This window comes from Lates calcarifer, linkage group LG21 (genome assembly GCF_001640805.2).
Source record: "Lates calcarifer isolate ASB-BC8 linkage group LG21, TLL_Latcal_v3, whole genome shotgun sequence".
Classification (NCBI taxonomy): Eukaryota; Metazoa; Chordata; class Actinopteri; family Centropomidae; genus Lates; species Lates calcarifer.
The window spans coordinates 24,194,188-24,208,557 of record NC_066853.1 but is presented as its reverse complement, the minus strand read 5'-3'; the positions used below and the strand labels follow the sequence as shown (position 1 = coordinate 24,208,557).

The window sequence follows — 14,370 nt, the reverse complement described above, 5'->3', positions numbered from 1 at the left end:
GGAGCTGAATTTTGTCTAAATTAAAGTCTTATATTAAAATAATAATTAACCATTTTGGGAAATTATAGGAAGTCATGTTACACGGCCAAGAAATAGTTCAGCACATAACCCCCATAAAAACACAGCATGTATGAATAGATAGATTACTGTTAAATGTTTGTAAATGATAGAGCAGCATTATCTTTGAAATGTTTTCTCCTTGTGTGAGATCATGTCTGGTTACTGCTCTTTGTCTCAGGATGAGGAGTGTCTGAGGCCTGGAGACGCCAGTGATACCACCTTCCTAGAGAAGCTGGAGGACACTGTGGGAGGACACCCACACTTTGTCACGTTAGTTTGATTGATTTAGTTGATGCTGTTGTCATCTGTAGCTCCTGCAATATCACAAATATGTTCAGATTGTTCTCACAGTACTTTAGCTGTTTGCGTGTTGTACCAGACTGTGAACAATTGAATATGTGTCCGGTCTGTTTACTGATAAGATCCATGCTGTGTGTGTCTGTTTCCCTGCAGTCACAAGCTGGCTGATGGAAAGACCCGTAAGGTAATGGGCCGTGATGAATTCAGACTGCTGCATTATGCTGGAGAAGTCAACTACAATGTCAACGGTGGGTGTGTGTGCTGCTGTAAACACAGTGTCTATATCAAAACTGTCCTGCTCTTTTTGTAGCTGGAAACACACAGATGAAGCACAGCATCAAGACCAGTATGACCTCATTTTGCATAGAGATCAGGCATTTGCATTTTCAAAATAAAATGGTCATATCAAATAATTCTAATAATTCTAATTTTCATCAAAACAGAGCCTGCAGTGGACATTTGCTCAAGATTAACAAACAGATAGAAGAAGATAGATACTGGGCAATTTATGCAGAAGTCAAAGAAACTCTGCATGCTGCAGACTGAAAGTCATTCATTGTAGTTAGGCCATTGATTTTGCAAGCTTAATAACACCATCAGCAGTGGCTGTGACGATTCATGTCAGTAATGAAAGTACTGTAAAACCTCTTGGAACCCAATTGCCACAATTTGTATCAAACATCATACTTCATCATACCTCTGTCAGATATGAACATATAGACATGATGGAGTGACTTACACTTCCTGAAGATGTTATTATCTCTGATGTCCATACAAATAAATCTCCATTAAACCACTTGCAACATACAATGGTCCTTGCAATCCTATAACTTAGTATGACAGTAACCCAGTGATTTGTACATCCATGGGTAGATTGCAGACAGGGGCTGCTAATAGTTAATTCAGCAATTTATTCTGTTAATGGTGCCAATTTGCTGAGGTGTAAACAAACATAGTCTAAAAATAACGGGTCTTAAGTTGAAGCTCAGAGCTAACTAACTGACTCCATTGTAACATTATACTTCCTGTTTATATCTCTCAGTCTCTAAATTGTGGGAACTGTGGTTCCAAACTTAGTGATTTGTACATTGAGTAATAAATATTTAAACTAGTGCTACTGTGGGGTGTTTGTATTCTGATGACATATGGTTTAATGCTTTACACTTTGTTGAGCCAAATTTAAACACGAAATATTGTAATATATCCAGTAATGGGATTAGACTTCGATATATTTAGCCAGTGAAAAGTAATCCTGATCCACGCTCAGTGAAGGTCAACATGTAAAGAAAGTTAAATTTCATTTTCTCCTCTTCAGGATTTTTGGATAAGAACAACGACCTGCTCTTCAGAAACTTAAAAGAGGTGAGACTGAGTTTCGAATGAACAGGAAGAAATTGGGGCGTACTGGTAACGGATAGTTGTATCTGATTTTGAGTTTAAAATGTCCTTTGTGTGTGTCTGCAGGTTATGTGTATGTCAGAGAACAAGATCCTGACCCAGTGTTTTGACAGGGAGGAGCTGAGTGACAAGAAACGCCCAGACACAGTAAGATACCTTATTGCGTGTGTGTGTGTGTGTGTGTGTGTGTGCCCTCTTTGTGTCCTGAGGTTTTTCCTGCCTGTTTTCCACACTGTTATAAATCATATTCTCATGCATCCCAACATACTTTCCCACAGCTAAACAAACAGTGGTGTGTTTCCCCTCTTCAGTGTTGAGTGGGCGGTCTGATGGGGATTCTCTGCAGCCTCCCACTCACTGAGGAATGCCCTGACACTTGTATGCCCTTCATGCACGCTCACACAGACACACACTTGAACAGGGTACTGTCGCAGCCTGGCAAGTCCCAGTCCTCCACACTGGGCCCAGTGTTCAGTCTCTACTGGACTGCCAGTCACATTAGCCACTCCTCTGTTTGCGTAGCTCCTCTTAGGTCATCGTCTCTGTCTGCAGGCTTCCATTTGCATCCATTCACTGCTCACCTCTTCAGTTTCTATGCTTTAAGTCTCTCCCTCAGTTACTGATTAGCATCCTTTCCCATCCTCTTATTTTCATCTCCATCTCTTCCTAACCACTTTTTTCCTGTCATCTGTCTGTGTCTGCCCTTCCAGGCAGCCACCCAGTTCAAAGCCAGTCTGGCGAAACTCATGGAGATCCTCATGTCCAAGGAGCCGTCGTACGTCCGCTGCATCAAGCCCAATGACTCCAAGCAAGCAGGTATGAAGCCCAGTCTTGTTTTTTGCTTAGTATGGAGCAGGTTAGGTATGCTGAAAAGCTTACATACAAGTCACATATTGTCGTATGAGGTATGAAGTAGCAAATGAGTGTATAAATACTATCATGTGGAACTCAAACCCAAAACATCTCAATTTAGAGAGGAGAGATTTAGTTATCCCAAAACCATTAAGTCGTTGTGACAGTTGACAGAAAGCTACTTCAGTACATCAGGATTCTGTGCTTTATTATTATTTAGTTTCATAAGACTCTTCTGTGTATCTGAACCCAGCGGCATTTCTTATTGAATAATTTATCCAAACACAGTTGTTTTCCATTTTCACACTAGAAGAAAAATGTATGGGCTAACATTGATATTGTTCAGTGACAGTGACTGGACTTGACACTGGGAGGGAGGAGGTGGTTTTTGTGGTGTGATATGGTGGAATTTGGAGCACTCTGCCATTTTGTGCTAACCCACGGTTTGACTTTTCCACATATTTTAGGTCTACATTTCACATAACAGAACTTACAGGACAATATAGCAGGTCTGATGCCTACAGGGAAGCAAGAAATATAGGTGTAATGATATGAATCTTCCAAGCAACTGAAATCCTAATTTAAGTTGAATCACTACTGGATACTTTAATTTGAAATTTAAATGTCACTAAATTGATTGTTGGAATGTTTTACTTTAAATACATGCCCAACATGATATGATCTGCTGAAAATAACTCATTTAAAATTTCAACATAATCAGTATTTGTTAAATTTCACACCTAGGTATTCAATTGATTCAAACTATCATGGCTGTTATTTGCCTTCATACACCAACAGTTATCAGTGGTTTATGCCTGGTTTATGTAACAGTTCTTGTAAACAGAGGAGAATCAGCTTAACAGCTACAACAAGCTAGTAATGTCTCAGAAATACCACGTAATCGTGTGCTTTCACTAATTCCAACCAAAGCAGTTTGTTTTCAGCTGCATCAGTGACTGCAGTGTAACTCTCCGTGTGGTCGTCAGTATATCGGACTGGCCTTTGTTTCCCTCCACAGTCGGCCTTTTGTTTATTTCACACTGTTTCTCTGTCCTTTGTCACTCCTACTCCTGCTGTTTAGCATTTGCTGGTTTTCTCTGGTTCATTTTGTCCAACAGACGTTACATTTTTCTCAGACTGATCTGACCCTACTCTCTTTCTCCCTCTCACTCTCCTCCATGTCCCCAGGTCGGTTTGATGAGGTGTTGATCCGTCACCAGGTCAAGTATCTGGGACTGATGGAGAATCTGAGGGTGAGGAGAGCTGGCTTTGCTTACAGACGACGCTACGAGGTCTTCCTGCAGAGGTGATCCGATACTTTTCTTTTTTCCACTAGTATGGCAAAGTCACATGTCAACACTTGACATTTAATTTTACCATATTATGTGTACTACATGTGCCATAGCTTACTATGTCTCACAGTCAAAAACATAATGACAAATACCTAATGTCCATACTTCCTTGTGTTTTCACTACACAACCAATATGAATTTGTAATCAGATTGTTCAGATTAGATGTACATAGCTGAGGGACACACAAGAAGACATAATTTTTATTCAGTACATGAGCAATCACTGCATACTGAGTACCTTAACTGTAAAAACACCACTTTAATCATTGTAGTCACCAGAGTCATGGACATGTTTGATAGGTAAAACACAAAAACAAACGTTTACAGTAACGTTACACTCAGTTGTAACTGAAACACTTTTCTACAAGGAACGCTTCATTTGAACCTAGTAAGAGATTTCTTTTTAGCTCATTTATAGCTCTGAATAGAAGTGTTGGATATAATCCCAAACATAATGATAATTTTTCAGTCAGTTGACTAACTGACATAAAAGTTTTGGCTCTAAACGTGTGTTCCCAGGACTACCCACTACCTCATCTCACTGCTCCTTGTCATGAAGTGTTTATATGATGCTGGGAAAGAACCTTTCACTGGCTGATCAGTGAACTGTGGGGGTGGCGAAGAGTTGAACCCAAGTCTTTTAGTTAAAGGATGTTCTCTGTAACCATTAGGTTTTATTCCTAAACCAGTATTGTAGTATTTACTTGTGTTTGTGTCTGTTTGACTTGTGTCTGTGAAGATATAAGTCCCTGTGTCCAGACACGTGGCCTAACTGGCAGGGGAAACTGGCCGATGGAGTGGCTACTCTGGTCAAACACCTGGGATACAAGCCAGAGGAATACAAACTGGGCAGGTCAGCAACACACAGACACACACACACATACAGATAAAGAAAAAAATTTTGTCATCTTCTTTCTGCTTTTTCTTGACCCTGAAATGCACCTAGCTATGATTGTAAAGCACTCTGAGTTGTTCAATTACAAGTGTAAAATTAGTTTGATGTAAATTGTTGTCTTTATAGATCCAAAATCTTCATCCGTTTCCCAAAGACCTTATTTGCCACTGAGGATGCACTAGAGACCAGGAAACACAGTCTTGGTAAGAGTTAGTGAGATATGGCATGGCTGATTACCAATACCATGTTTTCAACAACTGTTGTGCCAAAGATTTGAACTATTTCTCTTGTCACTCTTTTTCGACCCCACAGCCACCAAGCTACAGGCAGGATGGAGAGGCTACAGCCAGAAGTCCAAATACCAAAAACTCAGAACTGCAGGTGAGGAAACTTCGATTTAGTGGTATCTTCACTGGGATCATTGTGCATTTCCTTTTGTTTAGAGTTTACTTAACGACTACAGTATGTCTGCAGAGAATCCAACCAGTTATAGTATTTGTTTGTGAGTTATAGTGTCTGTAATGTACCTTGCAGCAATTGCCATCCAGGCGTGGTGGAGGGGAATCCTGGCCCGGAGGAGGGCCCAGCGCAGGCGTCAGGCTGCTGATACTATCCGCAGGTACAGACCAGACAGGAACAGACCAGACCACCTTACTCAGAAAACAAATGTATTAATCCAGTAGATTGCCATGATCAGAACAGCTGCTGTCACCTGTTGTGTTGATTGTGACTCTTTAAAATTTCTTTTTAAACTCTTCTTATTACCTTGTCTCACCTTCAGGTTCATCAAGGGCTTCATCTACCGCCACAAGGAGCGCTGTCCAGAGAACGAGTATTTCCTGGATTACGTTCGCTACTCCTTCCTCATGAAGCTGCACAGGAACCTGCCCAAGAACGTCCTGGACAAGAGCTGGCCGACACCTCCAGCAGCTCTCACTGAGGTATACAACAATACAACACACAGAGACAAAAACAAACTACTATCTAGAGTTGCTACAGTGACTAATCATATATCCAGTATGTTATGATGACCCCACTCACACTTCACACTTGTGAAATGTCTCTGTGGCCTCAGGCATCAGAACATTTGCGTAAGCTGTGCATGCAGAACATGGTATGGAGCTACTGCAAGAAGATCAGTCCTGAGTGGAAACACCAGGTGAATATTATCCCATCACCAGTCAAGACATGCTCTTTATACTGTGGCTGCCAGGTCTCTTGTTTGCTGCTCCCTTCATTTACTTAACTGTCATCACTTTTGTGTGAATAGATGGAGCAGAAGATGATCGCCAGTGAGATCTTCAAGGACAAGAAGGACAACTACCCACAGAGCGTGCCCAAACTGTTTGTCAGCACAAGACTCAGTAAGATTCTACCAAAACTGAGACTTCACAGGCTTCATATTGTACACGATGAAAAGCATACTAACAGCATGTTTCCTCTTGTTCAGATGGTGAGGACATCAACCCCAAGGTGCTGCAGGCTCTGGGCACTGAGAAGATGAAGGTTAGTGGAGCAAAGTCTTTAAACTGTGGGCAGTCAGTCAGCTGTCTATGTATTTCTTCATCACCAGTTTTTTGACCATCGTCTGTCTGCTCCCAGTATGCAGTGCCAGTCACCAAGTACGACAGGAAGGGCTACAAAGCTCGGCCCCGCCAGCTGCTCCTCACCAGCAGCAGTGCCGTTATTGTAGAGGAGGCCAAACTCAAGCAGCGCATCGACTACGCAGCTCTGAAAGGTCAGAGGTCAACAGCCACAGTCATCATTTGCTAAGGGTATTAAGTTCTTTAGACTTTGATTGTGTTGAACTCATCAAAGCTTAAACTGTTCTTCAACTGCAGGGATCTCAGTCAGTTCTCTCAGTGACGGCCTGTTTGTTCTGCACGTGCCCAGTGATGACAACAAACAGAAGGTGAAGCCAAGGACTTGTTATAAATTAATCATGAATGTTGCTGCTACAGAATCTCAGCAAAGTTCAGGTAGTTTTGTGTCAGTGTGTGAGTTTTCACTGTGTGCCTGTGCTCCTGTCAGGGAGATGTAGTTCTGCAGAGTGACCATGTGATTGAGACCTTGACCAAGATCGCAATCTGTGCTGACAAAATCAACAGCATCAACATCAACCAGGGCAGGTGAGAAGCAGAACACAAACATGAAGATCTACTTTGTGAGTGGATGTGTATTACATTGCCTTGATGATCTTAAAGCAGAGCCTTTCTTTGTGTTCTTATATAATGCTAATAACTGCAGCCGTGTCATACTCTACTTAAAAATATTTATCCACCCCTGCACTCTGTTCTATGTAAAGGTAGAAAGTGGTTAAAAGCAGGAACACCAGAAAACGACTGTAACTGTTCCTCTGTTACTTCTCCAGTATAAAGTTTACAGTGGGTCAGGGGAAGGAGGGGATCATAGACTTCACACCTGGATCAGAACTACTGGTGGCCAAGGCAAAGAATGGACACTTGTCTGTGGTGAGTGGGCTCAGTCATCCTCAGCTTCATTCAGTCAGCTTGCAGAGATTTCCAATAGTATCTAAATAAAGCAGATTTTATTTCGTGTTATTCACTTCTAACTGACTGAACATCAGATTCAGGATTAAATCCAAAAATGTATCATATGACTATGAAATGTGAGAGAGAAAAACACATTATTAGTTATTATTTAAGTTTAGCACTCAGCTAGTTCTCAGCTAATCAGCTTCATCAGGACTGTGTGGGTGTGGTGTGATCAGATTTGATTGACAGTTACAGTGAAGGACTGTAAAACCTTGTCACATCACAGTGGCTCATTTCTTTAGCCAACATCTGATAATAAAAACTTATTAGGCCTTTGTCTGTGTGGAACCTGCATGTTAGAGCTGTTTGGTTTATATTAACTCTAATAAAAGAGCCTTATCAGTCAAGACATCGGTGTCATGTTATTTGGAATGAGATGCACTGCAGAGATTGGATTCATGCATATTTTACTGAAGTTACTGTTGTAGTGATGTTACATTCTACATCTGTCTAAAAGTCACAGTATTTCCTCTGGATCTCTTCTAGACGGCTCCCAGACTGAACTCCAGATGATGGCCACACATGCGCACAAACACACACACCAGGACCTACGTACTCCTGACCTCTCCCATCCTCCAATCACATGACTGCAGACCCTGTCTCTGCCTAAACCAATCAGATGCCAGCTGTCACTACACAGGTGGCATGTGCTTCCAATTAAAAAAAATCCAGCAAAACTAATTGATATATTTATGTTTATATATTATATTTTTGGGATTAATACTGTTGCTGTTTGAATATTCTGATTTTATATATGAGGCCAAGGAATAACAAATATTTTGGTGCATTTTCTGCACCATGCGTGTTTATTGTGCTTTATTTGAGATCATGACCAAGAACAGGACGAGGGAAGAGTCAGAATTAGAGACAACAATGAGAAGAAGATTGTTGTTAATGAAAATCAGGGTTGGTTGTTGCTTGTTGCCTCCTTTCTCTCTGTTTATCTTCTCTGCTTGATTAAAAGACTTGATTGTCTTGCTGACCCTGCTTTTCTAATTGGGGCGAATGACTTGTCATTGAAGCATAAAGGTGTGTAGAACAAGGCTGATAGTATGTAGGGTAGCTGTTGAGAGGTTCAGGGATGAGGCAGAATAACTTTGAAATCAAATGGTGATGCTTTGGCACAAAAAGGCTGAAGACTGTCGGTCAGACTGGCCCACTAAATCAAAAGTAATAGTTGGATATACTACTGAGTAGATTTCTGTGTTTGTACAGTGTTTGAATGAGTAGGAAGCTGACTGTGGGATTCACTACATGAAATAATCAGCATGTCCTGTAAACACTGCAAAAGTGAACAAAGTAAGTGAGGAGGTGTGTGAGGAAAGGGAAAGAGAAAGGTGAAAAGAGAGATGAAAGAGAGCAGCAGTCGTTTGCCTCGACACCAGGTGCTTGTGCCTTTCTCCTTGACTAATTTATTCTTGACTAAGTTTAAGAGCTGTATATTGATGTATGAAAACCATGACGCTCAACACAAGAATGAGTCGAGTTAAGCTGTAGATAGAAATCCATCATCCTCTGACTGAGTGTTGTACCAGCTGCAGCTGCCTGCACAGCTAGACTTCCCTTGTTCAGAACCAAATGATGTTCTCTGACTTGGTAGAAAGCCCCAGTGTCTCTCTCTGCAGTCGGCTACATTTCCCTCACTCTTCCCGTTCTCCTCTCTGCGTCTCCAGCTAACTACCTGACCTTCCTGTTTTCTGTCTCAGAGAAGATTAGCTTCTGTCATTCTTCAGCTGAACTGGTGTGATGGCTACCTCTGACTTGTTCTGACCAATATTTTTGAATTAATTCTTTTGTTATTATAGAATATATCTCTCCATTTCTACAACTGTGTAGCTGTGAGACAGAACTGAGACCATGATGTGAGACTAAAACTCACCGTTTGAAGCCATGTTAAACCTGGATTTAGCTCAAATGCTCATGAAGGCCAAAAGCAGAGGTTTTTGATTGAACTTTTCCTTTAATTATTGATTAATTAATTTACATTTTGAGAAATACTTTTCTTGGCTTTCTTGCTGAGAGTTGGAGAAGACTGATGCCACTCTCATGTCTATGAGCCAAGTATGGAGAAATAGTCAGGAGATGCCTCTCAGCTTTGAGGGAGACTGCTTTCTTTGAGTTGTCCACAGGTTAAAAAGACACCCACATAATTTAGGTCTTTATACACGTTAAACAAACAAGATATAAGATATTTTGTTTGTTTAAGCAGTTAGAGCCATGATGTGTAATAAAACATTAATTATTGATCTTTATTACCGTAGAAACAGCCAGGCTCACTGTTTGTAGTCTTGATGCTAAACCTAGCTGATCGACTCCTGGCTGTAGCTTCATATTGAACACATCCATAGCAGTGGTAACAGTCTTCAAGAAGTTCAGAAGCAAGTTTCCCAAAATGTCAAACTATTCTTTTAATGCCAGAAAATATAAGTCCTCTGGAGTAGAAATCTCCTGAAGCAGCATCTGAATTATCAAGCAACACTAAAAAAAATCTTAGTAAAAACACGACAGCAGTAAAACATTATGCACCTTTATCAAAATATCACACCAGTTCAAGTCCAAAGCCTCCTATAGACCAGTTCTACTACAGGCATCTCTCTGTATAAACCTGACTCTGACCCTTCACCCCTAACTCTTCTTCAAGCCTTCAGGTGAGACCAAAGACTGACGGTGAAAAAGTTGTGTCCTTGAAAACTTTTGAGAGGAGCTCCAAAATGTTTTTTTTTCCCCCAGACCTCGCTCAAAGACAGAACTTTTTCTGTGCACGGCTCTGGGTGGCGAGGCGGTGCAATATGCCGAGGCAAGACTGTGCTACTGCACTTAAACTATACTAGCCAAAGACCGTGTTGATTTATACTGATTCTGTGTATGATTTATATGATATTATTATGAATGTTATGTTGTTTTTCTTTCAGGAGGGAGATGTATTTGTACAGTTTGTGTTCTGTGTTGTAAATGAGAGATTCAAACCAAGTGAGGTTTGATGATATGAAACATTCGGAGAGAAGAAGCTTTTAGTATTGTCTGTTGACATGTTCACGTGCCTTGTTGGATAGCAATACAACTGATCCATGTGGAAATAAAAGAAATACCTCCTTGACAGAGTCTAGACGTTGGCTGACGACAGTTGTCTGGCTGTTTCTAGAAATTTCCCAGCAGCACCTAAAGGTTCGCTTTCCCCGCGTGTATAAGCTTTATTCAAACCAAATCCCAAGTTTGTCTGTTGATTTACAGATGCACTCCTATTATCAGTCCTGACTTACTGTATGCACCAAACCAATGTATAATTACGGCAACACACTAAAAAATAAGATACTAAAGATTTGAAAAAATAAATTTGAAAAGTAAATGCAGACTGATGAATGGCTGTTGGGTGTTTATTCCTTTTCCTCCTGCTCACACCTCTGTGTGTGGGTCATTGTGTTTGCAACATTTGTGTCCTTTGTGTCGTCATCTTCAAGTCAACAAAAGTAAGAAGTCCTTGAAGTACTACTTTAAATTTACTTTTAAATGTTTTTTGTTTCACTAAGCCAAACACACAGAGTAAAATAAAACATACAAAGCTACAACATGACAATAAGTCAGTCCTTGACTCTTGAGACAAACAAAGTAAATGAGAGTAAAAACCTGCTTGGATTCCTTCTAGAAAGTCAAATACTCTGTATGTGTTAGGTAAGTCATTGTTCTCCAGAAAGAATGTTAGGTGTCATCGTCCCTGCTAGGAGAAATTTTAACAACAGTCGCTTCATAAAGAGCCTCTGGCTTAGGGGCCTCCTGATGCCTGGGGCCCTGAACCTGGTAATCATGTGCAATAATCCACCAACAAAGGTACACGGTCACTAAGTACATTTACACAAGCATCATTTTGAGATCTTTGATATTTATACTTGAATATTATTATTTTATTTTGTAGATTACTTTGCTGCTGTCCACCATTGACAGTGGTCTCAGTCAGGTACAGGGTCCACATTCAGCCAGCAGGTGTCGCCCTCGGTCTGAATTATTCCTTTTGTTTTCAAGTGGTCTTTCCACCAGACCATGTGAACCTTCCTCTGCTGTACTTCTAGGAATCACAAGTTTGGCTTGTAGTTGGAGGTAAACAGTGAGTCACATTACATGCTGTTGAGAGAATTCATAAGCTACATATTCTGTAGGTGTGGCAGCAGTGTTTGTATGAATCCTACAGACATTTGCTACACAGACGACAGGAGTTATGGCTCAACAGTTTCTTCCTCAACAGTCCAATCAGAACAAAGAATCTGCTGAGGTTTTGAGACTTTTAATCCAGATTCAGAGTTTTTCTCTTGTTCAAACATGCTTCAGAGCACAATGGGATTATTTAAACACAGAACAACTTCACAAAATTGTTCTGTTGCACCAAGAGGGTTTTCTTCTAAGAGAGTCTAAAAAGTATTTTCTTCTGCTGTATTCATGAATACATCGAATAATATCAAAATGACCGTTATTCTGCCCTTTGTCAAAGTTGTAGTAGTTTTATTGGCTTGTACTGACGTTTTTCTAATTGCTACATAATTAAATGTAGTTCTGAATTGTTATATTTACCACATTGTTTTTATTCAAAATAAAAGCGTCTTTGTCCCATAATTATCAGCTGTTCAGTCTGTGTCCAAACACACTTAGGAGAACTGTTTTCCCAACAAATTTTCAGTATTGAGAAACAACGCACATGTAATATTGGAGCTCTTTGATTGGCTCCGGCTGGTCTCTAGCTCAGCCACGGACCAATAGGGAGGCGGGGTTGTTTGTGCACAGCTCTCGCGCTGCTATAAAGAGGCAGCAATGAGGGATGAGAGGAGAAATAGTGAGTTAAAGAAATGACAAGGACATCGTACATGTGAGTCATCAGCACCGCTGCTCTCTGTGTTTGTCATCGGGGGCTATCTGGACCCGCAAATTCTGATCTGATTGAGGACGGAGCGGCTCAGTTGTTCCTGAAGCCACAGACGCAGGTAAGGCTGTCCGCATCAAGGATGCTCCACACAGGAGCGCTGACACATTGCTGCTCACAGGAGGACAGGCTGACTCATATTCCTGGCGTGCCTCACATAAAGGAATAACCGTCTCACGGTGACATTGGTCCATCACAGCAGATGTTTTTGCGGCACAGTGTCCTTCACTTAGAGCCTTTTCCTGTCTGTGGTTTCCTTTGTTTAATGGCCGCGCAGAGGAAACTGAAGCTGCAACAGTCTGTAACACTGTTATCAACTTCACATCCACTGTGTTTATAACTAAGTCTTTCACTCTCACTGCGGTGAGTGATCCTATAAATCCGCTGCAAAACACTCACGTGTGATTAGATCAGATATGAACGTCAGCTGAATTTGTTACAGCTGTTTATTTCATTGACCGACCACTTCTTCTGTTTCCCTTTATTTTTGCTTGGGTGTGATGACGACAATCCAGTGTGTATCAGCGCTGCATTAAAGTTAAGATTTAATCTGTGAATGAAAAACCCGCCTGGTCAAACACAAACAGCTCAGGTGTCCTCAGAATAACAGCAGAGGCTCCTGTGTCTGGAGGCTTTTTGTTGTCACTCTAGTTAACTGTCTTTGTTTCAGCAGCGTGATGGTAATTCCCTGTACTGTTGTTGATACTGAACAGCTGAGCGCCACTTGCGTAGAGGTGCGTCAAGTCGCTGAAATGCGCTCCGGAAAACGAGCGATATTCTCTTCAAAATAAAAGCAGCACAAATTCATTCGGGGGCGAAAAGGGCGGGACAGTTACCTGGTTTGAGAGGGAGCTCGCCTTGTCTGATTTCTCTGTGTCGCTCATTCAAATAGTGGCAAGAGTTAGTTACAGCGGTCACTTTTATTAGTTTGCATGTATAGGTACGAAGCCTGGACTACTGTCGTCACGTTACTGAAGTGCAAGTAATGATCTGATAAACTGATGAAGTTACTAACGAAGTCCATTTTACTTTATTTTATTACAGTGATATAAACGTCAACGTCGTTAAAGGTTAGCAGTATCTATCTCTTATAAAACCTTGCGAAGTAGTGGCCTTAAAGCCGCAAGACTTTTATTTTGAAAGCTGCAGCCGGAAGACCGGTGTTTTGTTGTGCTGAACTTGACTGTGCGGGGGGCTGGAGATGCAGATTGGGGTCGGGGGGGGGGGGGGGGGGGGGGGGTTATTGTGCAGATGATTTCAGTCCAGTTCAGACCAGTTCCAGCGCTGCTCTTCCTTCACCGCAATATACTTTGTCTTATTGTTCTCAGTGCGGTGATGTGAAGGCGCTGCTGAAAACACGTCAGGTCAAAGTGATGTCCGGACTGTGCTGGTCCTGGATCTCCTGCAGCCCTTATTTACCACGGTCCTTATGCTGGTGGGGGCGATGAGCTCACCAAGTTCATGTTCTGGTAGAAACGTGTTCTGTCTGTCATGTGAAATAAACGGCACTAAGTTTTCAACAGATATTTCCAGTAGACCTACGTAACACACTGGAAGGCAACAGAAACGCCTGCGGGCGCCATAATTTCTGTTATGGATTCAAGTCGTGTCATATAGGCTATGTAAAATCTGAAGCTTCACAGCTCCCACAGCACACAGTAAACAGCTTATTCCTTCACTCGTTAAAGGTTAATTATTTTGTGTAATGTGTAATGTCTTAAATATTCATGAATTATTTCAATTAGACGACATTTATATGTGTCTATGTTTCGGTGCTGTTTTGATTATTTATATGTGTATTTTTGTGTTTGCGTTTTTTTCATTTTGTCACGTTAAATGTGATTAAATCTGATTGCAAAATGAATGCAGTTCTTTATTGTGTAAATACAATACAGCGTATAAAAGCAGACAGTAGCGCGAGCGCAGACATATCACACCGAGAATCGCGCGCCGCACTGGTTCGAACCGGCTGGAGCTCGCGCTGCATTCACGTGCGCTGGAGTTCTCTGTAAACTCAGAGTTGTTTTCACCAAAGTAGCTTTGTCACACTCG

At 41.3% G+C, this 14,370-nt stretch overlaps 2 protein-coding genes across 6 annotated transcripts in view; both read left to right on the top strand.

Annotated features, from left to right (window-relative positions):
- The window catches only part of LOC108888179 (unconventional myosin-Ic), a 57,977-nt gene extending 47,209 nt beyond the window's left edge, over positions 1–10,768 (top strand). For all 5 annotated transcript variants that reach the window (XM_018684034.2, XM_018684033.2, XM_018684035.2 and 2 more), the window contains 19 exons: positions 239–330; positions 514–608; positions 1,676–1,722; positions 1,825–1,905; positions 2,469–2,574; positions 3,799–3,916; positions 4,702–4,815; positions 4,984–5,060; positions 5,170–5,238; positions 5,392–5,476; positions 5,639–5,798; positions 5,933–6,016; positions 6,128–6,221; positions 6,308–6,363; positions 6,460–6,595; positions 6,699–6,769; positions 6,889–6,986; positions 7,229–7,328; positions 7,899–10,768. In XM_018684034.2, coding sequence (XP_018539550.1) covers positions 239–330; positions 514–608; positions 1,676–1,722; positions 1,825–1,905; positions 2,469–2,574; positions 3,799–3,916; positions 4,702–4,815; positions 4,984–5,060; positions 5,170–5,238; positions 5,392–5,476; positions 5,639–5,798; positions 5,933–6,016; positions 6,128–6,221; positions 6,308–6,363; positions 6,460–6,595; positions 6,699–6,769; positions 6,889–6,986; positions 7,229–7,328; positions 7,899–7,925 — 1,710 coding nt within the window. In that variant the 3' untranslated portion in view covers positions 7,926–10,768. The remainder of the gene's footprint in view (positions 1–238; positions 331–513; positions 609–1,675; positions 1,723–1,824; positions 1,906–2,468; positions 2,575–3,798; positions 3,917–4,701; positions 4,816–4,983; positions 5,061–5,169; positions 5,239–5,391; positions 5,477–5,638; positions 5,799–5,932; positions 6,017–6,127; positions 6,222–6,307; positions 6,364–6,459; positions 6,596–6,698; positions 6,770–6,888; positions 6,987–7,228; positions 7,329–7,898) is intronic.
- Positions 10,769–12,208: 1,440 nt separating this feature from the next.
- The window catches only part of LOC108888180 (large neutral amino acids transporter small subunit 4), a 28,854-nt gene continuing 26,692 nt past the window's right edge, over positions 12,209–14,370 (top strand). The window contains exon 1 of the mRNA XM_018684039.2: positions 12,209–12,379. The gene's annotated coding sequence lies outside the window, so the exon portion shown is untranslated. The remainder of the gene's footprint in view (positions 12,380–14,370) is intronic.